The sequence below is a fragment of the Oncorhynchus gorbuscha genome, linkage group LG08 (assembly GCF_021184085.1).
Source record: "Oncorhynchus gorbuscha isolate QuinsamMale2020 ecotype Even-year linkage group LG08, OgorEven_v1.0, whole genome shotgun sequence".
Taxonomy (NCBI): Eukaryota; Metazoa; Chordata; class Actinopteri; order Salmoniformes; family Salmonidae; genus Oncorhynchus; species Oncorhynchus gorbuscha.
Window position 1 is genome coordinate 41,125,208 of NC_060180.1, and position 26,803 is coordinate 41,152,010.

At 44.7% G+C, this 26,803-nt stretch overlaps 1 protein-coding gene across 1 annotated transcript in view; it reads right to left on the minus strand.

Annotated features, from left to right (window-relative positions):
* LOC124041667 (myomegalin-like) overlaps positions 1 to 13,384 on the minus strand; it is a 93,170-nt gene extending 79,786 nt beyond the window's left edge. Inside the window, exon 1 of the mRNA XM_046359514.1 lies at positions 13,217 to 13,384. Within this exon, the coding sequence (XP_046215470.1) occupies positions 13,217 to 13,263 (47 nt within the window). The 5' untranslated portion in view covers positions 13,264 to 13,384. The remainder of the gene's footprint in view (positions 1 to 13,216) is intronic.
* Positions 13,385 to 26,803: the final 13,419 nt, after the last annotated feature.

Consider the following 26,803-nt stretch of genomic DNA (forward strand, 5'->3'; position numbering starts at 1 on the left):
TTCCGGTGGACATGGTCTCTGACCGTGATCTTCAGTTCTCATCTCAGTTCTGGAAGGCGTTTTGCACACTCATTGGGTCGTCGGCCAGCCTGTCCTCTGGGTTTCACCCCCAGACTAAAGGCCAGTTAGAGCGAGCCAATCAGGACCTGGAGACGACTCTTCATTGCCTCATCTCCACCAACCCCACCACCTGCAGCCAGCAATTCAACGCCCTACCCTGCTCGGTCTCTCGCCTTTCGAGTGTTTGATGGGTTATCAGTTCCCCCTCTTTCCTGAGCAAGAGGAAGCATTCCCTCGGCCCAGATGTTCGTCCGCCACTGTCACCGTACCTGAAAGAGGGCTCAGTCTGCTCTTCACAAGACCACCTCCAGGTATTGACGAAAGGCGGACCGCCACCGGACCCCGGCTCTTCGTTACCATCCCGCAAACTTTCCCCCCGTTTTATCGACCCTTTCCCTTCTCTAATATCCTCTGCTGTCGTTTCCTGTTTCCCCTCACCCTACGTTTAAATCCCACTTTTCATGTATCAAGGCTTAAACCTCTGTCTCACAGCCCTCTGTCTCCTCTTTCCAGCTCTTGTCTTGTCTTGTCATGTCAAGCCTACCAGCGTGTTTCCCCCTAACCCTGTTATCTCCAGTCCCTGTTTTCTAGTTCTTCCGGTTTTGACCATTCTGCCTGCCCTGACCCTTAGCCTGCCTGCCGTTCTCTACCTTACTGACTCTGCCCTGGATTACTGACCTCTGCCTGCCCTTGACCTGTCATTTATCTGCCCCCGGTTTTGTCAATAAACTGTGATTTTAACTGTCTGCATCTGAGTCTTATCCCCTAAAACTATCCTTATTGATATGAAGTGCCATAACTTGTGTGAACAATAAAAATAAGAAATTGGGCATCCTTGTTTAATTCCGCATCTAATGTCGAATATCTGTGATGTTCCATGGGATAATTTAACAGAGCTGTTACTATTATTGTAAAGTGTCTTAATTACACTTTGAAAATATTCACAAAAACCACAAAAATCAAACCGTCTCAAAAATAAAATAATTTACAACTGTATCAAAAGCCTTGTAAAAGTACAAATAAAAAAAAGCTATCTTCCATAATGTGCTCATTGTAGTAATCAAGTCCAATACTAGTCAAATATTATTACATATATGTCTGCCCTTCATAAAACCAGACTGGGTATCATCAATGATTTGGTCAAGACATTTTTTAAGTCTTTCTGCAAAAATGGATGCAAGTAGCTTTCCATCATTGTTCATTAATGAGATTGGTCTCCAATTCTCTAACACATAGGAACCTTTGTTCGATTTGGGGATAACAGAAATTAGGGTTTGTGTCATAGAAACAGGCAGGACCCCTAAATCAATTGCCTCCTTAAAAACATTAAATATAAATTCAACAATATCCTCCTGAAAATATTTATAGAATGCACTAATAAGGCCATCACTCCCTGGAGATTTGTTCTTTTTTCAACTTTATGATATATTTTTTTATTTCATTAATAGAAATAAATTCATCACAAGACATTTGGAAGACTTCATCTATTACCCCTTTTTCGTGGTATCCAATTGTTAGTAGCTACTATCTTGTCTCATCGCTACAACTCCCGTACGGCCTCGGGAGAGACGAAGGTTGAAAGCCATGTGTCCTCCGATACACAACCCAACCAAGCACGCACTGCTTCTTAACACAGCGCGCATCCAACCCGGAAGCCAGCCGCACCAATGTGTCGGAGGAAACACCATGCACCTGGCAACCTTGGTTAGCGTGCACTGTGCCCGGCCCGCCACAGGAGTCGCTAGTGCACGATGAGACAAGGATATCCCTACCGGCCAAACCCTCCCTAACCCGGACGATGCTAGGCTAATTGTGCGTCGCCCCATGGACCTCCCGGTCGCGGCCGGTTACGACAGAGCCTGGGCGCGAACCCAGAGTCTCTGGTGGCACAGCTGGCGCTGCAGTACAGCGCCCTCAAACCACTGCGCCACTCGGGAGGCCCCAAAGTCCTTTTTATCAGGATATTTAGATCTACAAATATGGAATAATCCAAGACCAAGACATAGATTATTAAACTCAGGATTAACAATGCTGAATCTGTTCAGTGGGGGATATCTGTCAATCATCACATTAGATACAGAATTAAAATCTCTACGTAAGATCATTTTGATATCCTGAAATACACCTTTAACTCTAACATTTTTTTAAATCAATTTTCGCCTAAAATTATATACCCAAATCTTACTGCCTGTAGTTCAGGACCTGAATCAAGAATATGCATATTCTTGATGCGATTTGAAAGGAAACACTTTGAAGTTTGTGGAAATGTGAAATTAATGTTGAAGAATATAACACATTAGATCTGGTAAAAGATAATACAAACCAAAAAACATGTTTTTTTGTTTATTTTTTTTCATCATATTTGAAATGCAAGAGAGTCTAGATATAATTTAGTCTAGAGTCTAGATATAATTTAGATTTTGGCCACCAGGTGGCAGCAGGGTGTGTGCAAAGTTTCAGACTGATCCAGTGAAGAATTACATTACCACACAATATTTTATGTCAAGTCTGCCAAGAGTTTGCCCAAATGTGCCGAATTGGTCAATTGATATATTTTCCAAGTGCATAACTACAGAAAACATACAAAAATCCTATGGTAATACATTTTATTTAGTTTAAACACTCCCAGGAATGTCATACATGATGGATCATTAGCTTATACACTAACTTTCACACATCTAGATGGCCTGGTGGGGTGGGTGTGGAGCCAGAGACAGCAGTGGGGTCAAACTGTCGACCCCAGTTCCTACATTTGAACAAAAAATAGATTTTATCAAACAAAACTATAATTCATTTTATCTCTGGGACCCTCAATATGACAAATAAGAGCAAGATTACTGCATGTAAGTACATTATTTACCTTCAGAGGTGAATGTATCAAACCAGTAGCCGTGATAAAAGTTTTGTTGTTGTGGACTCAATTTTTCCACTGTAATAGCTAACGTTAATTGGACCAATAAATTAATCTTTCCGCCCACATAAGACATGACTAAGTCCCGGAAAGTTGGCTGTTGTATACAACATCATTCTAGTCACATTAGCACACTTTAGAAACAGCCGTCCGGGTTTAGGGACACCCATCACGTAGAGGTTAATCTCTTCTTCAAATTCTCGAAATCATATCCTGTTGTTTTGTTTGTTGTTCGATGCATTTATATTCCCTAAGAAGAACATTTCACTGTTCAAATTCACTGTTAAAATTAACCAAAGTCCAGAGTGGTGAGTCTTACTACAGATGACCTTCCCTTTAAACACACCTCTTAAAATTGCTACACCTACAGAGTGGCGATTCTTACTACTGATGACCTTCCCTTTAAACGCACCTCTTAAAACTGCTACACCTACAGAGTGGTTGTTGCCATATGATAACCAGATATTGTTACCCCATAGATTTTTTCAAAAAGCTAGATCTGAAGAACAAGCATGAGTCTCTTGTAGAAAGAAAAAGTCCACATTAAACCATTTGCAATACAACTCTGACATTAATTGAACAAAGCGAAAAAGACAAACTTCAACCAACAATCTTGTTATGCTATTATAAGCTTTCCTAAGGATATGTAACTGAAAAGGATTTCCATCCCATTATTAACAAAAAACAAATAAATACTGGTCATAAAGTAACTAATTATTCTTACTCCCACAGGGGAGAAACATTGTGTAGACCTAACAATAAGTAGTTATTCACCCATAGTTAGCGTTTAGTTTACCAGTTTTCAGGTCAGCCTTTTCTCATTCAAGTGTTTGTGTAAATTCTTTACAATAAAAGGCTGCTTTTCGCCTGTTTAGGCCTACCAGTTCTGTCAGAGTTAGACTCCGACTCTCTCTCAAATGTTCTCATTTGTCCGCATTTCTTTCCCATCGATGACCACTCTTGCACCAGCAAACTATGTTTCCCTACCTTTTGAGCTACAGCCACCATGGCCACAGTTTCTCCTGTGTCACTGAGGTCAGATCGTCCATGAACCCCAATTTTTGCCTGATGAAGAACTCCCCGTTCTTCGTTCCTGGCTGGATCTGTTGGTATACTGGATGATGGTTGTCCTTGGTCTCTTGTCATTATCCTTGAGTCTTCCCAAACGATGAACGATGTCCACATTTTCCTGAAGTTTGGCTTTCGATTCAGAAATGACAACTCCACAGATGTCAACAACTCTGCATTTGATGTCCTCACCTGCCTGCTCTGGAATTTTCATGGAGCCTAGTTTTTGTCGCTAACTTAATAGTTTTAGAGGTGAATAACTTTCAGAAAGTAATCAATTACTTTGGTAAACAAACTAAACCATATTCATATGGGTTTTATGACCTTAGAAATGACCGAATGGTCATATTTGGGTGAGGAAATCCAATAATTCCTTCAACTACCAAAAAAAACACATTTGCACTTGGCAAGAACCTTAATATGATGGTGACCTGATTGTGGCCCACTGACCCTGCTGCTGATGGGTAAACACAAGGCAGTTGCTGCAGATCAGACTTTTGGGAGAAGGGTTCAACTGCAACATGCAATTTGGGGCATTCCTGCATGTGGACATTAGTCACTTGGGCATTCCTGAACAACAGTAAAAAGACAGGCTATATACAGTAGCGAGACTATAAAAGTAGCGAGGCTACATACAGACACCAGGTCAGGCTGATTGAGGTAGTATGGACATGTAGATATGATTAAAGTGACTATGCATATATGATGAACAGAGAGTAGCAGTAGCGTAAAAGAGGGGTTGGCAGGTGGTGGGTGGGACACAATGCAGTTAGCCCGGTTAGCCAATGTGCGGGAGCACTTGTTGGTCGGCCCAATTGAGGTAGTATGTACATGAATGTATAGTTTAAGTGACTATGCATATATGATAAACAGAGAGTAGCAGCAGTGTAAAAAGAGGGGCTGGGGGGTGGCACATAATGCAAATAGTCTGGGTAGCCATTTGATTACCTGTTCAGGAGTTTTATGGCTTGGGGGTAAAAACTGTTGAGAAGCCTTTTGTCCTAGACTTGGCACTCCGGTACTGCTTGCCATGCGGTATTAGAGAGAACAGTCTATGACTGGGGTGGCTGGGGTTTTTGACAATTTCTAGGGCCTTCCTCTGACACTGCCTGGTGTAGAGGTCCTGGATGGCAGGCAGCTTAGCCCCAGTGATGTACTGGGCCGTACGAACTACCCTCTGTAGTGCCTTGTGGTCAGAGGCCAAGCAATTGCCGTACCAGGCAGTGATGCAACCAGTCAGGATGCTCTCGATGTTGCAGCTGTAGAACCTTTTGAGGATCTCAGGACCGATGCCAAATCTTTTTAGTTTCCTGAGGGGGAATAGGCTTTGTCGTGCCCTCTTCACGACTGTCTTGGTGTGTTTGGACCATTCTAGTTTGTTGTTGATGTCGACACCAAGGAACTTGTAGCTCTCAACCTTTTCCACTACAGCCCCGTCGATGAGAATGGGGGCGTGCACGGTCCTCCTTTTCCTGTAGTCCACAATCATCTCCTTAGTCTTGGTTACGTTGAGGGATAGGTTGTTATTCTGGCACCACCCGGCCAGGTCTTCGACTTCCTCCCTATCGTCTGTCTCGTCGTTGTCGGTGATCAGACCTACCACTGTTGTGTCGTCTGCAAACTTAATGATGGTGTTGGAGTCATGCCTGGCCATGCAGTCGTGGGTGAACAGGGAGTACAGGAGTGGACTGAGCTCGCACCCCTGGGGAGCTCCAGTGTTGAGGATCAGCGTGGCAGATGTTTTGCTACCTACCCTCAGCACCTGGGGGCGGCCCGTCAGGAAGTCCAGTATCCAGTTGCAGAGGGAGGTGTTTAGTCCCAGGATCCTTAGCTTAGTGATGAGCTCTGAGGGTACTATGGTGTTAAACGCTGAGCTGTAGTCAATGAATAGCATTCTCACATAAGTGTTCCTTTTATCCAGGTGGGAAAGAGCAGTGTGGAGTGCAATAGAGATTGCATCATCCATGGATCTGTTTGGGCGGTATGCAAATTGGAGTGGGTCTAGGGTTTCTGGGATAATGGTGTTGATGTGAGCCATTACCTACCTTTCAAATCACTTCATGGCTACAGACGTGAGTGCTACGGGTTGGTAGTCATTTAGGCAGGTTGTCTTTGTGTTCTTGGGCACAGGGACTATGGCGGTCTGCTTGAAACATGTTGGTATTACAGACTTAATCAGGGACATGTTGAAAATGTCAGTGAAGACACCTGCCAGTTGGTCAGCGCATGCCCGGAGCACACGTCCTGGTAATCCGTCTGGCCCCGCAGCCTTGTGCATGTTGAACTGTTTTTAAAGGTCTTACTCACTATGGAGAGCGTGATCACACAGTCGTCCGGAACAGCTGATGCTCTCATGCATGCCTCAGTGCTGTTTGCCTCGAAGCGAGAATAGAAGTGATTTGGCTCGTATGGTAGGCTCGTGTCACTGGGCAGCTCGCGGCTGTGCTTCCCTTTGTCATTTGTAATAGTTTGCAAACCCTGCCACATAAGACGAGCATCGGAGCCGGTGTAGAATGATTCAATCTTAGCCCTGTATTGACGCTTTGCCTGTTTGATGGTTCGTCGCAGGGCATAGCAGGATTTCTTATAAGCGTCAGCTCTATCCTTTAGCTCAGTGTGAATGTCGCCTGTAATCCATGGCTCCTAGTAGGGGTACGTACAGTCACTGTGGGGACGACGTCCTCGATGCACAATTGATAAAGCCAGTGACTGATGTGGTGTACTCCTCAATGCCATCGGAAGAATCCCGGAACATGTTCCAGTCTGTGATAGCAAAACAGTCCTCTAGTTTAGCATCTGCTTCATCTGACCACTTTTTTTATAGACCGTGTCACTGGTGCTTCCTGTTTGAATTTTTGCTTGTAAGCAGGAATCAGGAGGAAAGAGTTGTGGTCGGATTTACCAAATGGAGGGCGAGGGAGAGCTTTGTATGCATCTCTGTGTGTGGAGTAAAGGTGATCTAGAATTGTTTTCCCACTGGTTGCACATTTAACATGTTGATGGAAATTTGATTTAAGTTTCTCTGCATTAAAGTCTCTAGCCACTAGGAGCGCCGCCTCTGGGTGAGTGGTTTCCTGTTTGCTTATTTCCCTATACAGATGACTGAGTGCGGTCTTAGTGCCAGCATCTGTCTGTGGTGGTAAATACACAGCCACAAAAAGTATAGCTTGAAACTCTCTAGGCAAGTAGTGTGGCCTACATTTTATCACAATATACTCTACTTCAGGCAAGCAAAATCTAGACTTCCTTAGATTCCAGGCTCCAGCTGTTGTTAACAAATATGCGCAGACCGCCCCCCTCGTCTTACCGGAGTGTGCTGTTCTATCTTGCCGGTGCAGCGTTTATCCCGCTAGCTGAATATCCACGTTGTCATTCAGCCACGATTCCGTGAAACATAGGATATTACAGTTTTTGATATCCTGTTGGTAGGATATTCGTGATCGTACCTCGTCTAGTTTAATGAACCATAAACAATTAACTAACATGCACCTGTGGAATGGCAATTAAGACACTAACAGCTTACAGACGGTAGACAATTATGGTCACAATTATGAAAACTTAGGACACTAAAGAGGCCTTTCTACTGACTCTGAAATACACCAAAAGAATGATGCCCAGGGTCCCTGCTCATCTGCGTGAACATGCCATAGGCATGCTGCAAGGAGGCATGAGGACTGCAGATGTGGCCAGGGCAAAAAATTGCAATGTCCGTACTGTGAGACGCCTAAGACAGCGCTACAGGGAGACAAGACGGACAGCTGATCGTCCTCGCAGTGGCAGACCACGTGTAACAACACCTACAGAGGATCGGTACATCCAAACATCACACCTGCGGGACAGGTACATGATGGCAACAACAACTGCCCGAGTTACACCAGGAATGCACAATCCCTCCATCAGTGCTTAGACTGTCCGCATTAGGCTGAGAGATGCTGGACTGAGGGCTTGTAGGCATGTTGTAAGGCAGGTCCTCACCAGACATCACTGGCAACAACATCGCCTATGGGCACAAACCCACCGTCGCTGGACCAGACAGGACTGGCAAAAAGTGCTCTTCACTGACGAGTTGCAGTTTTGTCTCACCAGGGGTAATGGTTGGATTCGCATTTATCTTCGAAGGAATGAGCGTTACACCAAATCAAATCAAATCAAATGCTGTTGGTCACATACACATGGTTAGCAGATGTTAATGCGAGTGTAGCCAAATGCTTGTGCTTCTAGTTCCGACCGTGCAGTAATATCTAACAAGCAATTTAACAATTTTATAAAAACTACCTTATGCACACAAGTTTAAAGGAATTAATAAGAATATGTACATATAAATATATGGATGAGCGATGGCCGAATGGCATAGGCAAGATGCAGTAGATGGTATAAAGTACAGTATATACATATGAGATGAGTAATGTAGGTTATATAAACATTATATAAAGTGACATTGTTTAAAGTGACTAGTGATACATTTATTACATCCAATTTTTTATTATTAAAGTGGCTAGAGATTTGAGTCAGTATGTTGGCAGCAGCCACTCAATGTTGGCTGTTTAACAGTCTGATGGCCTTGAGATAGAAGCTGTTTTTCAGTCTCTCGGTGCACCTGTACTGACCTCGCCTTCTGGATGATAGCGGGGTGAACAGGCAGTGGCTCGTGTAGTTGTTGTCCTTGATGATCTTTTTGGCCTTCCTGTGACATCCGATGGTATAGGTGTCCTGGAGGGCAGGTAGTTTGCCCCCGGTGATGCGTTGTGCAGACCTCACTACCCTCTGGAGAGCCTTACGGTTGTGGGCAGAGCAGTTTCCGTACCAGGCGGTGATACAGCCTGACAGGATGGTCTCGATTATGCATCTGTAAAAGTTTGTGAATATTTTTTTGTGCTGTTGCGCCTTCTTCACCATGCTGTCTGTGTGGGTGGACCATTTCAGTTTGTCTGTGATGTGTACACCAAGAAACTTAAAACTTTCCACCTCCACTACTGTCCCGTCGATGTAGATAGGGGAGTGCTCCCTCTGCTGTTTCCTGAAGACCACGATCACCTCCTTTGTTTTGTTGATGTTGAGTGTGAGGTTATTTTCCTAACACCACACTCCGAGGGATCTCACCTCCTCCCTGTAGGCCGTCTCGTCGTTGTTGGTAATTAAGCATACCACTGTAGTGTCGTCTGCAAACTTGATAATTGAGGCGTGCATGGCCACGCAATCATGGGTGAACAGGGAGTACAGGAGAGGGCTGAGAACGCTTGTGGGGCCCCTGTGTTGAGGATCAGCGGTGTGGAGATATTGTTTCCTACCCTCACCACCTGGGGGCGGCCCGTCAGAAAGTCCAGGACCCAGTTGCACAGGGCGGGGTTGAGACCCAGGGTCTTGAGCTAAATGACAAGTTTGGAGGGTACTATGGTGTTAAATGTTGAGCTGTAATCGATGAACAGCATTCTTACATAGGTATTCCTCTTGTCCAGATGGGTTAGGGCAGTGTCCAGTGTGATTGCGATTGCGTCATCTGTGGATCTATTGGGGCGGAAAGCAAATTGGAGTGGGTCTTGTGTGTCAGGTAGGGTGGATGTGATATGATCCTTGACTAGTCTCTCAAAGCACTTCATGATGACGGAAGTGAGTGCTACGGGGCGATAGTAATTTAGCTCAGTTACTTTAGCTTTCCCGGGCCCTCTTGAAGCATGTGGGAACAGCAGACTAGGATAGGGATTGATTGAATATGTCCGTAAACACTCCAGCAAGCTGGTCTGCGCATGCTCTGAGGACGCGGCTAGGGATTCCGTCTGTGCAGGCAGACTTGCGAGGGTTAACAAGTTGAAATGTTTTACTCACATTGGCTGCGGTGAAGGAGAGCCTGCAGGTTTTGGTAGCGGGCCGTGTCAGTGGCACTGTATTGTCCTCAAAGCGAGCAAAGAAGTTGTTTAGTTTGTCTGGGAGCAAGACATCAGTGTTCGCAACAGGGCTGGTTTTCTGTACTCTGGAGCGGGATCGATTTGGAGGTGGAAGGTCCGTAATGGTCTGGGGCGATCTGTCACAGCATCATCGGACTGAGTTTGTTGTCATTGCAGACAATCTCAATGCTATGCGTTACAGGGAAGACATCCTCCTACCTCATGCGGTACCCTTCCTGCAGGCTCATCCTGACATGACCCTCCAGCATGACAATGTCACCAGCCAAACTGCTCGTTCTGTGCGTGATTTCCTGCAAAACAGGAATGTCAGTGTTCTGCCATGGCCAACGAAGAGCCCGGATCTCAATCCCATTGAGCACGTCTGGTACCTGTTGGATCGGAGGATGAGGGCTAGGGCCATTCCCCCCAGAAATGTCCGGGAACTTGCAGGTGCCCTGGTGGAGGAGTGGGGTATCATCTCACAGCAAGAACTGGCAAATCTGGTGCAGTCCATGAGAAGGAGATGCACTGCAGTGCTTAATGCAGCTGGTGGCCACACCAGATACTGACTGTTGCTTTTGATTTTGACACCCCCCCCACCCTTTGTTCAGGGGCGCATTATTCCATTTCTGTTCGTCACTTGTCTGTGGAACTTGTTCAGTTTATGCTTAATTTGTTGAATCTTATGTTCATGTTTTTTTGCTGAGTTTATAAAAGCATGCTATAGTTATGGAATGCCGTTTGGGTCTTTACGTCTCAAAAAAAGATACACGTAAAATAAGCTTTTAATTTGACACGTCAAATAATAAAATTGTATTCTAGAATGTTGCGTGTGATGAATTTGCACGTGCAAACCACCACTACTATCAGAGGCACTGTCAAAGCTGTACAAAAAGTTTGCAAACAAGCACCCACTGGCCACGAAGATGTGTTTACAATACCGTGTTGGTAATAAGGCATTATTTGTTTGACCGCAACTTCTTTGCTATTTAGCTAGCTTTAGCTTAGTTAGCACCAATACAATTTATCGTTTTGATGTGTTTTTTTGGGGAAGAACATTGTTTGCATCAAATCCATCAGCTAGTTCACTTTTTTTACGACCAGCACTGTCCAGAGCATGGGGAAGGCAGCACTGTCCAGAGATTGGGGAAGGAAGCACTGTCCAGAGCTTGGGGTGGCAGCGCTGTCCAGAGATTGGGGAAGACAGCACTGTCCAGAGATTGGGGAAGACAGCACTGTCCAGAGATTGGGGAAGACAGCACTGTCCAGAGATTGGGGAAGACAGCACTGTCCAGAGATTGGGGAAGGGAGCACTGTCCAGAGATTGGGGAAGGGAGCACTGTCCAGAGATTGGGGAAGGGAGCACTGTCCAGGGATTGGGGAAGGAGCACTGTCCAGAGATTGGGGGGAACTGGAGATTGGGGAAGGGAGCACTGTCCAGAGATTGGGGAAGGGAGCACTGCACTGTCCAGGGATTGGGGAAGGGAGCACTGTCCATGGATTGGGGAAGGGAGCACTGTCCAGAGATTGGGGAAGGGAGCACTGTCCAGAGATTGGGAACGGAGCACTGTCCAGGGATTGGGGAAGGGAGCACTGTCCAGAGATTGGGGAAGGAAGCACTGTACAGAGATTGGGGAAGGGAGCACTGTCCAGAGATTGGGGAAGGGAGCACTGTCCAGAGATTGGGGAAGGGAGCACTGTCCAGGGATTGGGGAAGGGAGCACTGTCCAGAGATTGGGGAAGTGAGCACTGTCCAGAGATTGGGGAAGGGAGCACTGTCCAGGGATTGGGGAAGGGAGCACTGTCCAGGGATTGGGGAAGGGAGCACTGTCCAGAGATTGGGGAAGGGAGCACTGTCCAGAGATTGGGGAAGGGAGCAATGTCCAGAGATTGGGGAAGGGAGCACTGTCCAGAGATTGGGGAAGGGAGCACTGTCCAGAGATTGGGGAAGGGAGCACTGTCCAGAGATTGGGGAAGGGAGCACTGTCCAGAGATTGGGAACGGAGCACTGTCCAGAGATTGGGGAAGGAAGCACTGTACAGAGATTGGGGAAGGGAGCACTGTCCAGAGATTGGGGAAGGGAGCACTGTCCAGGGATTGGGGAAGGGAGCAACTGTCCAGGGATTGGGGAAGGGAGCACTGTCCAGAGATTGGGGAAGGGAGCACTGTCCAGAGATTGGGGAAGGGCAGGTGCGCGAGACAACTTTACCAGCATCATAGCAATACTTATCAATTAATCATTGTGTAATAACTACGTAAAAATGTGTAATAACTGTGTAATAACTACGTAAAAAATTAATGTGCCTGTTAAATTATTATGTGACGTGCAGTCATATGCAGGTTCTGATTGGTCAACAAGCTTATTTGACACGTCAAGTAGTGTTATTTGACAGTTGACTTGTATTTTTTGACATGTAAAGACTCAAAAGGCGTTCCATACATAGCATCCAAAGGTTGACTCTATTGCACACTTCAAGGTGTCACGTGACTGGCAGGCTGAGATCGTCAATTCCCTTGGTCAGACGTTGCGTGCATCAACCAATGGTTGCATGACACGTAATCAACCGTTTCATCGACTGACAGATTGCTATAACATATGATGTGGATTGCTGATATTTAAAATATCTGTACAGGTGTTGTAAGATCTGGCAGGCATCGGCAACTCCTGGGCAGAGGAACGCGCCAACAGCCATCTGTCCAACATCAAACGATGTATGAGTAAGTAAATGTATCGAAAACCGTCCAAATCCTCTTCAGGTACTTGGTTTTCTAAATTACTTATCTTTTTTTGTGTAGCGCTTTGAGATTAGTTGAAAAGCTCTATATAAATTGAATGAATAATTATTAAATAAATATTACATGGCCTAATTAATGGCCTAAATTGCATAGGCCATAACTTGGACACGCGAGTTTATGACAGGGTGTTCTTATTTCTACAAAATATCATCTCCACATAATGATCCCAATATTAAATGTACATGTAAATATACACGCCAGAAAATGTTGGTCGGTTTGTAAATGTTTAGGAGATCATGCAAACCTGCTGTCAACACCATAATAATAAAGGCCTTGTAGGCTATGTAAATCGCGCGGATAAATTATCGCAAGCTGGTTATTGTTGAGAACAGAATTCCAGTTGATATTTTCGATTTTACCCTCAACGACTATTGTAATTGTGAAACCACCACCTTGGAAATTACACCTTTATTCCGATAACAATAATATTAGACTGCATGCTATTCAATCATGCCACCATTCACATTCTCAAGCCCGAATCATAGAACGAGATTTTTACCTTTCAGACTCGCTCCAGGTCTGTTCTGGCAACGAGGTCCAATCCATATATTCCGTCAGTTAAAGGGTAATCTTGCGGGGAAACCCGAGCACATCATCCTGCCATTAAAGGTTTCGATGGAAACACGACATGTCTGTGATGGGTTCTTCAACCATTACTGCGTTTGGAAGAGGCTGCACGCCTTGAAATGTGCCAATGAGACGGCGGGGGGGATTGTCATACACACGACCCTCTGCACCCCTCCTCCAGCTCAACATAAAAGTCGCAGTGTTGCCTCGAATGTTTCTAAGGTGTCTATGGGGTTTAGGAGAATAGGATGTTTTAGATAGAATGTCTTGACAACAATAATTTTCAGAATGGGCTACATATTTTTGAATGGGTAGATACGGTCAGTGGCGACCCGTCATTCAGGGCAGGTGGGGGTTAGCTAAAAATACATATATATATTTTTGTAGTTACCTATTTTGTTTTTTTGGAAATAATAATTGTCACATATCTGTTTGCAAACAATGTAAATAATAATAATAATTGTGTTAATAAAGCTGCATACAAGCATGTTCTCTTTTTTGCTTTCTTGAGTAAGGCAGCTCCAAAATGCAAGTGTTTCAGTCGAGCTCAATGCTTTCTGTGGTGGTGGGGCAGCCAGCGGAATGGAATATACGGAGTGTAGGGAATGGTAATGTTCTCTGGTTGCGCTGTGATTGGCTCAGTGTTCAGTCACTCATGGGGACACTACCTCAGCAAAATCTACCGGGAGAGCTGAAAATTCAAACCCCTTCGGGGCTGCCATAGATTTATATTAGAAGTGCCAATCCAAAAGGCTCAAGGTCATTGGCCACAGATAAAATTATGTCAAATGACATCTACCGTAGCGTTGATTGGATTGATCATGTCAATATCATACAGTACTTTCAAAATCTTAGCTAGCAAGCTAGCACTCATCATCACGAATCAAGTCGACAATCTACTGGTAAATCCTTTTTAATCCTTGTCAGATGAAGATGAATAATTTAGAGAAACTACAGATACAACGTATTGCTGCTCATCGGCCATCGGCCATTGGACGTAAACATTACACAACAAGTTGGATATCACATATTCAACAATGAGTGGTTTGGAAGGAATCAGTGGCTAACTGCAAGCATTGCAAAGCATTCAATAGCCTGCTATTGAGTGGAGTGGGTGTGTGGTCCACGTCTGGGTTAAAGGGCCTCGTTTCCAAGTTTGAAAGGTTAATCCAACATGACTTCTGCAACTGTCAAAACAACTGTAAACTCGGAACTGGGAAATCTCAGACTTTAGTAAATTCAAGACAACTGGGAACTCTGAAAAAACACGAGCTCCGACTATGAAAATATGTTTTGAACACATGCAACTCGGAATTCCATGTCGGGAACTCAGGCCTCTTTCTAGAGCTCCAACCGGGAAAACATCACTGACGTCATGATTCAATCTTGTTGTTCCCAGTTGTATTAAAAGCACCATCAATCCAGAGAATTCCAGACTTTGATGACAAAGTTTGATGACAAAACTTGCCCACGAAGGACCACCGCGCCACCATCCTGTTCAAGTGAGCACAGCACAACAAGGTGAGTTCAAAAATGTATTGTATGCTGCTGCATAAAGGATGTAATATACCAGGGAGATATGTATACTGTAGCTAAGAAAGTAATACTAAGTGTATGTTGTGTAGTAATCTGTCAGTAACCCATGTGCCTCACCTTAATAATTTGGTCTCTTTTCCCCTCATAACTTAGCCTTCTGTTTTGACTTGGTGCACATGTAGCGTATAGCCTGTTTTAGAGAAATGTAATAATTTCTCTATGCTTTCATTGTTTGCATATATGCCCCCTTTATTTATCATACGGTTCTGACTTGGTGTACAGGGAGAGTACTGTAAGAACGGCCAATGTTCTGAATTCTGGTGCTGTACATTTCAAAAGTGCTGAACAAATAGTTATATTGACTACGTCCATCCTAGCTCGCTCATTAATGTCTTAATCAAAATTACGGATTGCCTCTTATCCGCTTGTCGTCCCCTTTTGGCATAGTTTGTACATCTCAATTGTTAGTAGAAACCACATTTGTTTAAACAAGTCAGCCATATCAGCTATGTTTTTTAAAAGGTAGTAAATGAGGCTGATTGAACTGTTTCGCTGCCAGACAAGGCTCCGCTGATAGCCAGGTGTAGCAGTGGTAAGGTGTTGGGACTCTGCTGTTGGGACTCTGATGTTGGGACAGTTTGTGTGCACTGTTTGTCACTGTTATAGTGGAATTAATGTATTGTTTAGTGTTGTGTTGTATAGTGGCTTTGATGGCATGCACCTAATAACATTTTGTGGAGTTTGTCAAAACAAGATTTCCATGCTAAAATTGCCACTGGATACAGCAAGATAACTGTATTTATGTGATGATTCACTGGTCTCTTTAGCCTGATTTTCAAAAAGGTTTAGACCAAATGTCTTACTTCAAAATTGATAGGTGAATGTAGCTCAGGTGAAAGAGAACACAGAAGACCAGGGGCAACTCGGTAACAATCCAATAGGTTTATCATGGAGTTTTGAGAAATGTGACTGTTTTACTGTTTTGTTATTGAAATAATGTGAATTATGCACATGTGTGATACAGAATAGCTTACCTGTGTTACTGTGTGCGTGAAATGATGTTGAGGTACATAATGTGTATGGTCACCTAGAATGTCATGGGTGTAAATGAGTTGTAATGTCCCTAAGAGGCACTAGATGTCCCCATAAGCTTTACAATTACAGCAGCCTAGTGTGGGCGACTGTATTGTGTTTGAATACGACAATAATAACTTGAATAGGTCAACCATTAGAAGTTAAAGAGTTCAACATTAAAAACATACATCAGCTGAAAAATATCTGATTACAATCTTGAAACAAGCTTTAGATCTGTACAGTTTGTGTCCTTTCAAGTGTCTGTGGCTTTTGGTAATCGCAAAGGGGGTTCAGTTCAGGCTTGAAATATTGTTTTGTTTATCAGCTGTGTCACCAGAAAACTGTGAGAGTGATTTATGCATCTTCCCAAAAACCATGCGGGGTCCGGAATGGGGCGGGTGTGGCTCATTCAGGTTACCATTGGAGATGACCCAGATGGCAGGGGTACGTTGGTTCCCCTCCATGACCTGCTCCTTGATGTTCTCTACCTTGCAAACCTCCTTTAGCTCTGATTTGGTGTCTGGAAGCCAGTCAGCCATGAACCTAGCACGTCCTTGGCCTCACACACGTTCACCGTCACCCCTGGCTGCTCCCCGAACGGACAGGTAGTGGGGGAGGGACGTGAGGCAGAACTATGGGGTCAGGTGTTGATAAATTGACAGATGTTGCAGGTAAGCACTGTGAGGTTGATTGCATGTGTTTATAGGACTTATAGTTTTGAAATCGAAGTGTATCTAATGAAGGTATTGTACAATATATGTGTTACTTAGAAAATGGCACCCAGAGGGCATCAGACTAACTAACAACTCCAAAATGAAAGCAATTGCATGTGGAGCAGGAACCACTGACTAGCTGCATTTTTCTATTATCAAGCAGTGGGGAACCGTCATGGCCCTCTATGCAGAGAGGGCCTAAGGACAGATACAAATCTGTATATATTTTTATATATTATAACAATGAATATTTTTTTTGCCTTAATTGTAACGGACTTCCTATTGCATTTCTTCAGTTCGTGTTGGAAAAGAAGGGTTAATATCCAAGAGAAAAAAATATCCAATCAGAATTTTTCTTTGGGAGTATCTTGGCAGTAATAATCTAGCTGGGCTTGACTCTCATTGGTTAGGCCCTCAGGCTTTGAATAGAAGGCACCAGCCAACGTCATTGACACTGACTTCAATTAGAGCAGCATTTTGGAATGACAGTAGAATCAACCAATCACATATTGTCTTGTAATAGGTGGGACAATTGTATGATGCTTCAGGGCCCTCTAGGGCCTCAGTATATGTTACTAATTCAGAGCCAATAGCGAGCCTTATCTTGTTTTCTGACGCTGAGCCTAGCTACCTGGCTAGCTTTTTGCCGTGAGTGTGTGTAATGAGTGTATGTAACGATAGCGATGGCAACTGCAGAGAGAGTAATCAAGGATGATGTGGTGGCTAAATTGTTGGCATCGCCCTTTTCAAGACTAACTTTTAATGAAAAGTTCAATCTTGTACAGACCAGGAGACCAAATCCTGCACTGCCTGATTTGGTGCAATGAGGAAAGAGTTTTTGAAAGGCATTTTCAAGTTAATAATTATGAGCAGTATCCGTGGATACTCGGCTGTGAGCTGACAAAAAAAGCTTTACTGTTGGAATTGCTTACTCTTCACCATGGATAACAGCTCAACCTGGACAACTGGTTTCAAAGATTTAGCCTGTTTGACAAAGTCAGCACTTTGACACCAAAACTCAACTTCACACCTGAGAGCTACAGTGAGTTTAAAAACATTTGGGGAAACGAGTAGTCCTTCTTAACAAGCAGCGGCGTAATGAGACATGTGCTCACAATGATAAAGTCACAACAGGGAGATTCTAAAGAGCCTTATTCATACGGTTGGGTTTTTAGGCAAGCAAGAATTAGCATTCAGAGGACATGGTGAGGGTAAAGAATCAGCTAATAAGGGAAACTACTTGGAAATACTGGATTTCTTGGCTGAGTATGACAGCACGTTAAACTGAGTATGACAGCACGTTAAACTGAGTATGACAGCACGTTAAACTGTGTATGACAGCACGTTAAACTGAGTATGACAGCACTTTAAACTGCGTATGACAGCCCTTTAAACTGCCATTTGGCTATGGCTACCGTGTTCACAGGTACTTCCAGCAAAATCCAAAATGACCTGATACACGCGGTCGTGAATGCAATGACAGATGTCATGAAGGAAGAATTGTCGAAAACCCCCTTTGTAACCATTATGGTTGACGAGACGACAGACATCAGCAATGAAGACCAAATGTCTTATGTGTTGCGTTACGCTACCGACGGTGGTGTGAAGGAATTTTTTTTTAAATTTGAGGATGTAACTGAGGATAAACGGGCAGAAGCGGTTGCTGCCCGAATTGTCAGCTTTTTAGAGGAGTGTGAATGCACTGCCAAAGTTGTGGCACAGTGTTATGATGGGGCCGCAGTCATGGCCTCTGGTATAAACGGAGTACAAGGTGAAAGAATCTATCCCGCAAGCTCTGTTCATTCATTGCTATGTGCACTGTGTATGAAACAAGGCGGAACTCATTGAACTCTTTAGTAACTAGTGGACCGTCACGATGACTCTGAAGACAGCGTTCACAGCGCAGATGGATACAGGATGCACCTGACAAGCTTCGAGTTCTGCTTCCTACTATCCGCGTTCTACTCCATATGTGCGTACTCCGAAGTGCTGCGTTCTACTCCATATGTGCGTACTCCGACGTGCTGCGTTCTACTCCATATGTGCGTACTCCGACGCGCTGCGTTCTACTCCATATGTGCGTACTCCGACGAGCTGCGCTCTCCAATGTGCTCCTGGGATACGGCATCTCTACTCCATATGTGCTCCTCCCGACGCGCTGCAGCAAACTTCTGCTCCATATGTGCGTACTCCGACGCGCTGCGTTCTACTCCATATGTGCGTATCCGCCTGCTGCGCCTCCATATGTCCGTACTCCGATCTAATGCTCTACTCCATGTGCGTACCGCGCTGCGTTCTACTCCATATGTGGCGCCCGACGCGCTGCGTTCTAAGCTCCATATGCGACATGAATCCGACGCGCTGCGTTCTACTCCATATGTGCGTACCATATCATGCGTACTCCTGATATGCGCGCTGCGTTCTAAACATCCATATGTGCGTACTCCGACGCGCTGCTGCGTTCTACTCCTATGTGTGCGTACTCCGACGCGCTGCGTTCTACTCCATGTGTGAACGTACTCCGAGGCGTGTCAGCTCAGTTCTACTCCATATGTGCGTACTCCGACGTGCTGCGTTCTACTCCATATGTGCGTACTCCGACGTGCTGCGTTCTACTCCATATGTATGTGCGTACTCCGACGTGCTGCGTTCTACTCCATATGTGCGTACTCCGACGTGCTGCGTTCTACCATATGTGCGTACTCCGACGTGCTGCGTTCTACTCCATATGTGCGTACTCCGACATGCTGCGTTCTACTCCATATGTGCGTACTCCGACGTGCTGCGTTCTACTCCATATGTGCGTACTCCGACGTGCTGCGTTCTACTCCTTATGTGCGTATTCCGACATGCTGCGTTCTACTCCATGTGTGCGTACTCCGACGTGCTGCGTTCTACTCCATATGTGCGTACTCCGACGTGCTGGGTTCTACTCCATATGTGCGTACTCCGTCGTGCTGCGTTCTACTCCATATGTGCGTACTCCGACGTGCTGCGTTCTACTCCATATGTGTGTATTCCGACGTGCTGCGTTCTACTCCATATGTGCGTACTCCAACGTGCTGTTTGTAATATTGCAGAACAGGGAGTTTGACGTGCAGTTCTGTTTGTCCAGGGTGGATGACTTCTGCAACACCATAGAGAGGGGAAAAGGTCCATTTGATTCCATCTACGAGGACACTGAGTGAGACCGGAGTACCAAGGGGGCGCAGGACACATAAGCAAGGAGACGTCCGCGGGCAGTACCAACAGCCACACAGTGCGATCATCGACAACATTGCCACTCAGCTAAGGAACCGGTTCAATGACCATGAAAGGCTCATGTTCCTTGCCCTCCTTGACCCACAAAAGTTCCAAATATATAGGGAAACGCCAAACTTTCCAAACGCTGTGTTTCCATAGTCTCGAGTTAAGCTATGGCCCTAATTTTGATTTGCCGCGGCTTAAAACAGATCTCATCTTTATGTGCTCAATGTCTGACTTCGAGGGTAAGAGCCCGGGTGATCTGCTCCACTTTCCCCAGCAGAAGAGACTAATTGATAGTACGCACCAAATGTATCTGCTCTCCTGTCTAGTTTTGACCATTCCAGTGTCCACTGCATCAGTAGAAAGAGCATTTTCTGCACTAAAAAGGATCAAGACATATTCCAGGAACAACATTGGCTCGACTGTCGGCCCCGGCTTTGATCTCAATCAAAAAACAACTTTAAAATCAAAAGACAAGCAACCTGCCATTTCCCATTTCATAAAGAAGGACAGGCGAATGGACTTTGAAATGATAATCATAATGGTAAGGGGACTTTTTGTTTTCATCTACAGCTTGCTTTTTGTTGCTATCTCGTTCATATCATTTTGAGTACAATGTGTAACGTATTATTTCAGTTTTAGACCACTGGTTGTGTGGTTAAAAACAGAGGTAATGACATTACAATTGGAAGTAGTGGGTACATGACATTTCGCGTTGTGCATTTTTTTTATTGTGCATGCTGGCACAGTGCAACTTTTTTCTCTCTGACAGCATATACTGTACGTGGTCTTGAAACAATGTGAGTCGCTGTGTGGTTGAATTTATTCCACCACTATTTGAGTGACTGTTTGTTTTGGCAAATGTTTCTTTGAAACGACGCAAGCGTATTTTCCTCTAACGTGGTTCCTGCTATCGATATTTGCAAACCGTTGTGCTGCTTCTGTGAGCCACAGCCGAGGCGCGGCTTAGGACCGTTTGAAGCTGTCATCAACTAATTGCTTCTCTTACATAGGTCTGCAAAAGAAAGGTCTCAAGTCATGCTCTGTATCCCCAGGCATCCGAGTTCTCTATCTCTATGTATGACATCAGGTCTTTTTCCTCAACTGAGGACCTAGCTCCAATAGTCACGGTTCGCCACTGTTATCAAGAAATCTGCTGGTACCTCTTAACTGGTTAGGACAGCTCATGAGGTTTCCGAAATATCTGTCGACAAGGTGTGACTCTTATGACTAAAGAGACTTCATGCATAGATGTTATTTTTACCCTTAAGAGTAGGAGTAAAATGTCTCTATTCTCAGCACTTCCGACCAATGTTTTACTCTGACGCTTTGTGGCTATGGCCCTGGTTTCATTACTCCGACACGCTTTGTGGCTATGGCCCTGGTTTCATTACTCTGACACGCTTTGTGGCTATGGCCCTGGTTTCATTACTCTGACACGCTTTGTGGCTATGGCCCTGGTTTCATTACTCTGACACGCTTTGTGGCTATGGCCCTGGTTTCATTACTCTGACACGCTTTGTGGCTATGGCCCTGGTTTCATTACTCTGACACGCTTTGTGGCTATGGCCCTGGTTTCATTACTCTGACACGACAGCATTTGTGGCTATGGCCCTGGTTTCATTACTCTGACACGCTTTGTGGCTATGACCCTGCCTCTGGTTTCATTACTTACTGACACGCTTTGTGGCTATGGCCCTGGTTTCATTACTCTGACACGCTTTGTGGCTATGGCCCTGGTTTCATTACTCTGACACGCTTTGTGGCTATGGCCCTGGTTTCATTACTCTGACACGCTTTGTGGCTATGGCCCTGGTTTCATTACTCTGACACGCTTTGTGGCTATGGCCCTGGTTTCATTACTCTGACACGCTTTGTGGCTATGGACCTGGTTTCATTACTCTGACACGCTTTGTGGCTATGGCCCTGGTTTCATTACTCTGACACGCTTTGTGGCTATGGCCCTGGTTTCATTACTCTGACACGCTTTGTGGCTATGGCCCTGGTTTCATTACTCTGACACGCTTTGTGGCTATGGCCCTGGTTTCATTACTCTGACACGCTTTGTGGCTATGGCCCTGGTTTCATTACTCTGACACGCTTTGTGGCTATGGACCTGGTTTCATTACTCTGACACGCTTTGTGGCTATGGCCCTGGTTTCATTACTCTGACACGCTTTGTGGGCTATTTCATTACTCTGACACGCTTTGTGGCCTGGTTTCATTACTCTGACACGCTTTGTGGCTATGGCCCTGGTTTCATTACTCTGACACGCTTTGTGGCTATGGCCCTGGTTTCATTACTCTGACACGCTTTGTGGCTATGGCCCTGGTTTCATTACTCCGACACGCTTTGTGGCTATGGCCCTGGTTTCATTACTCCGACACGCCTTGTGGCTATGGCCCTGGTTTCATTACTCCGACACGCTTTGTGGCTATGGCCCTGGTTTCATTACTCCGACACGCTTTGTGGCTATGGCCCTGGTTTCATTACTCTGACACGCTTTGTGGCTATGGCCCTGGTTTCATTACTCCGACACGCTTTGTGGCTATGGCCCTGGTTTCATTACTCTGACACGCTTTGTGGCTATGGCCCTGGTTTCATTACTCTGACACGCTTTGGCTATGGCTATGGCCTATGGCCCTGGTTTCATTACTCTGACACGCTTTGTGGCTATGGCCCTGGTTTCATTACTCTGACACGCTTTGTGGCTATGGCCCTGGTTTCATTACTCTGACACGCTTTGTGGCTATTGGTTTCATTACTCTGACACGCTTTGTGGCTATGGCCTGGTTTGGTTTCATTACTCTGACACGCTTTGTGGCTATGGCCCTGGTTTCATTACTCTGACACGCTTTGTGGCTATGGCCCTGGTTTCATTACTCTGACACGCTTTGTGGCTATGGCCCTGGTTTCATTACTCTGACACGCTTTGTGGCTATGGCCCTGGTTTCATTACTCTGACACGCTTTGTGGCTATGGCCCTGGTTTCATTACTCTGACACGCTTTGTGGCTATGGCCCTGGTTTCATTACTCTGACACGCTTTGTGGCTATGGCCCTGGTTTCATTACTCTGACACGCTTTGTGGCTATGGCCCTGGTTTCATTACTCTGACACGCTTTGTGGCTATGGCCCTGGTTTCATTACTCTGACACGCTTTGTGGCTATGGCCCTGGTTTCATTACTCTGACACGCTTTGTGGCTATGGCCCTGGTTTCATTACTCTGACACGCTTTGTGGCTATGGCCCTGGTTTCATTACTCTGACACGCTTTGTGGCTATGGCCCTGGTTTCATTACTCTGACACGCTTTGTGGCTATGGCCCTGGTTTCATTACTCTGACACGCTTTGTGGCTATGGCCCTGGTTTCATTACTCTGACACGCTTTGTGGCTATGGCCCTGGTTTCATTACTCTGACACGCTTTGTGGCTTTGTGGCTATGGCCCTGGTTTCATTACTCTGACACGCTTTGTGGCTATGGCCCTGGTTTCATTACTCTGACACGCTTTGTGGCTATGGCCCTGGTTTCATTACTCTGACACGCCTTGTGGCTATGGACCTGGTTTCATTACTCTGACACGCTTTGTGGCTATGGCCCTGGTTTCATTACTCTGACACGCTTTGTGGCTATGGCCCTGGTTTCATTACTCCGACACGCCTTGTGGCTATGGCCCTGGTTTCATTACTCTGACACGCCTTGTGGCTATGGACCTGGTTTCATTGACAGACTCTTGGCATAGAGGAACTACTTCACTGCCTTTTCCGCTTGAATAAAATACAAAATGGTATCTAGCAAGATGGAGATCAGGAGGTTATTTTTAATGAATGCTTTTTGCAAGTGGCTAGTTTGCATCAACTACCTTCACTTAAACCACCACAGATGTTTTGCATGCAAACTTCGCTTTCGAATCACAACGTTCTGGCATGTCTGTCTTGTGATTTGTTGGGAGTGTTCACTTTCAGAAGAAAACCACAGATTTTCCCCACCTCATCGAAGTTGCCAAAAGATAACATAATAGCATTCTTACCTGGATCAGGTCCATGTATTAGCATTATAATGACATACTGTACCTGCCAGGTCGTGGATCAGGTCCATGTATTAACATGATAATGACATACCTGCTAGGTTGTGGATCAGGTTCATGTAATAACATGATAATGACATACCTGCCAGGTTGTGGATCAGGTCCATGTATTAGCATGATAATGACATACCTGCCAGGTTGTGGATCAGGTCCATGTATTAGCATTATAATGGCATACTGTACCAGCCAGGTTGTGGATCAGGTCCATGTATTAACATTATAATGACATACCTGCCAGGTTATGGATCAGGTCCATGTATTAACATGATAATGACATACTGTACCTGCCAGGTTATGGATCAGGTCCATGTATTAACATGATAATGACATACTGTACCTGCCAGGTTATGGATCAGGTCCATGTATTAACATGATAATGACATACTGTACCTGCCAGGTTGTGGATCAGGTCCATGTATTAACATGATAATGACATACCTGCCAGGTTATGGATCAGGTCCATGTATTAACATGATAATGACATACCTGCCATGTTGTGGATCAGGTTCATGCAATAACATGATAATGACATACCTGCCAGGTTGTGGATCAGGTCCATGTATTAACATGATAATGACATACTGTACCTGCCAGGTTGTGGATCAGGTCCATGTATTAACATGATAATGACATACCTGCCAGGTTATGGATCAGGTCCATGTATTAACATGATAATGACATACCTGCCAGGTTATGGATCAGGTCCATGTATTAACATGATAATGACATACTGTACCTGCCAGGTTGTGGATCAGGTCCATGTATTAACATGATAATGACATACCTGCCAGGTTATGGATCAGGTCCATGTATTAACATGATAATGACATACCTGCCATGTTGTGGATCAGGTTCATGTAATAACATGATAATGACATACCTGCCAGGTTATGGATCAGGTCCATGTATTAGCATGATAATGACATACCTGCCAGGTTATGGATCAGGTCCATGTATTAGCATGATAATGACATACCTGCCAGGTTGTGGATCAGGTCCATGTAATAACATGATAATGACATACCTGCCATGTTGTGGATCAGGTTCATGTAATAACATGATAATGACATACCTGCCAGGTTATGGATCAGGTCCATGTATTAGCATGATAATGACATACATGCCAGGTTGTGGATCAGGTCCATGTAATAACATGATAATGACATACCTGCCAGGTTGTGGATCAGGTCCATGTATTAACATGATAATGACATACCTGCCAGGTTGTGGATCAGGTCCATGTATTAACATGATAATGACATACCTGCCAGGTTCATGTATTGACATGATAATGACATACCTGCCAGGTTGTGGATCAGGTCCATGTATTAGCATTATAATGACATACTGTACCTGCCAGGTTGTGGATCAGGTCCATGTAATAACATGATAATGACATACCTGCCAGGTGGTGGATCAGGTCCATGTATTAACATGATAATGACATACTGTACCTGCCAGGTTGTGGATCAGGTCCATGTATTAGCATTATAATGGCATACTGTACCTGCCAGGTTGTGGATCAGGTCCATGTATTAGCATTATAATGGCATACTGTACCTGCCAGGTTGTGGATCAGGTCCATGTAATTACATGATAATGACATACTGTACCTGCCAGGTTGTGGATCAGGTCCATGTATTAGCATTATAATGGCATACTGTACCTGCCAGGTTGTGGATCAGGTCCATCTATTAGCATTATAATGGCATACTGTACCTGCTAGGTTATGGATCAGGTCCATGTAATAACATGATAATGACATACTGTACCTGCCAGGTTGTGGATCAGGTCCATGTATTAGCATTATAATGGCATACTGTACCTGCTAGGTTATGGATCAGGTCCATGTAATAACATGATAATGACATACTGTACCTGCCAGGTTGTGGATCAGGTCCATGTATTAGCATTATAATGGCATACTGTACCTGCCAGGTTATGGATCAGGTCCATGTAATAACATGATAATGACATACTGTACCTGCCAGGTTGTGGATCAGGTTCATGTATTAACATTATAATGACATTCTGTACCTGCCAGGTTATGGATCAGGTCCATGTAATAACATGATAATGACATACTGTACCTGCCAGGTTGTGGATCAGGTCCATGTATTAGCATTATAATGGCATACTGTACCTGCCAGGTTGTGGATCAGGTCCATGTAATAACATGATAATGACATACTGTACCTGCCAGGTTGTGGATCAGGTCCATGTATTAGCATTATAATGGCATACTGTACCTGCCAGGTTATGGATCAGGTCCATGTAATAACATGATAATGACATACTGTACCTGCCAGGTTGTGGATCAGGTCCATGTAATAACATGATAATGACATACTGTACCTGCCAGGTTGTGGATCAGGTCCATGTAATAACATGATAATGACATACCTGCCAGGTTGTGGATCAGGTCCATGTATTAACATTATAATGACATACTGTACCTGCCAGGTTGTGGATCAGGTCCATGTATTAGCATTATAATGGCATACTGTACCTGCCAGGTTGTGGATCAGGTCCATGTATTAGCATGATAATGACATACTGTACCTGCCAGGTTGTGGATCAGGTCCATGTATTAGCATTATAATGGCATACTGTACCTGCCAGGTTGTGGATCAGGTCCATGTATTAGCATGATAATGACATACTGTACCTGCCAGGTTGTGGATAAGGTCCATGTATTAGCATGATAATGACATACTGTACCTGCCAGGTTGTGGATCAGGTCCATGTATTAGCATTATAATGGCATACTGTACCTGCCAGGTTGTGGATCAGGTCCATGTAATAACATGATAATGACATACTGTACCTGCCAGGTTGTGGATCAGGTCCATGTATTAGCA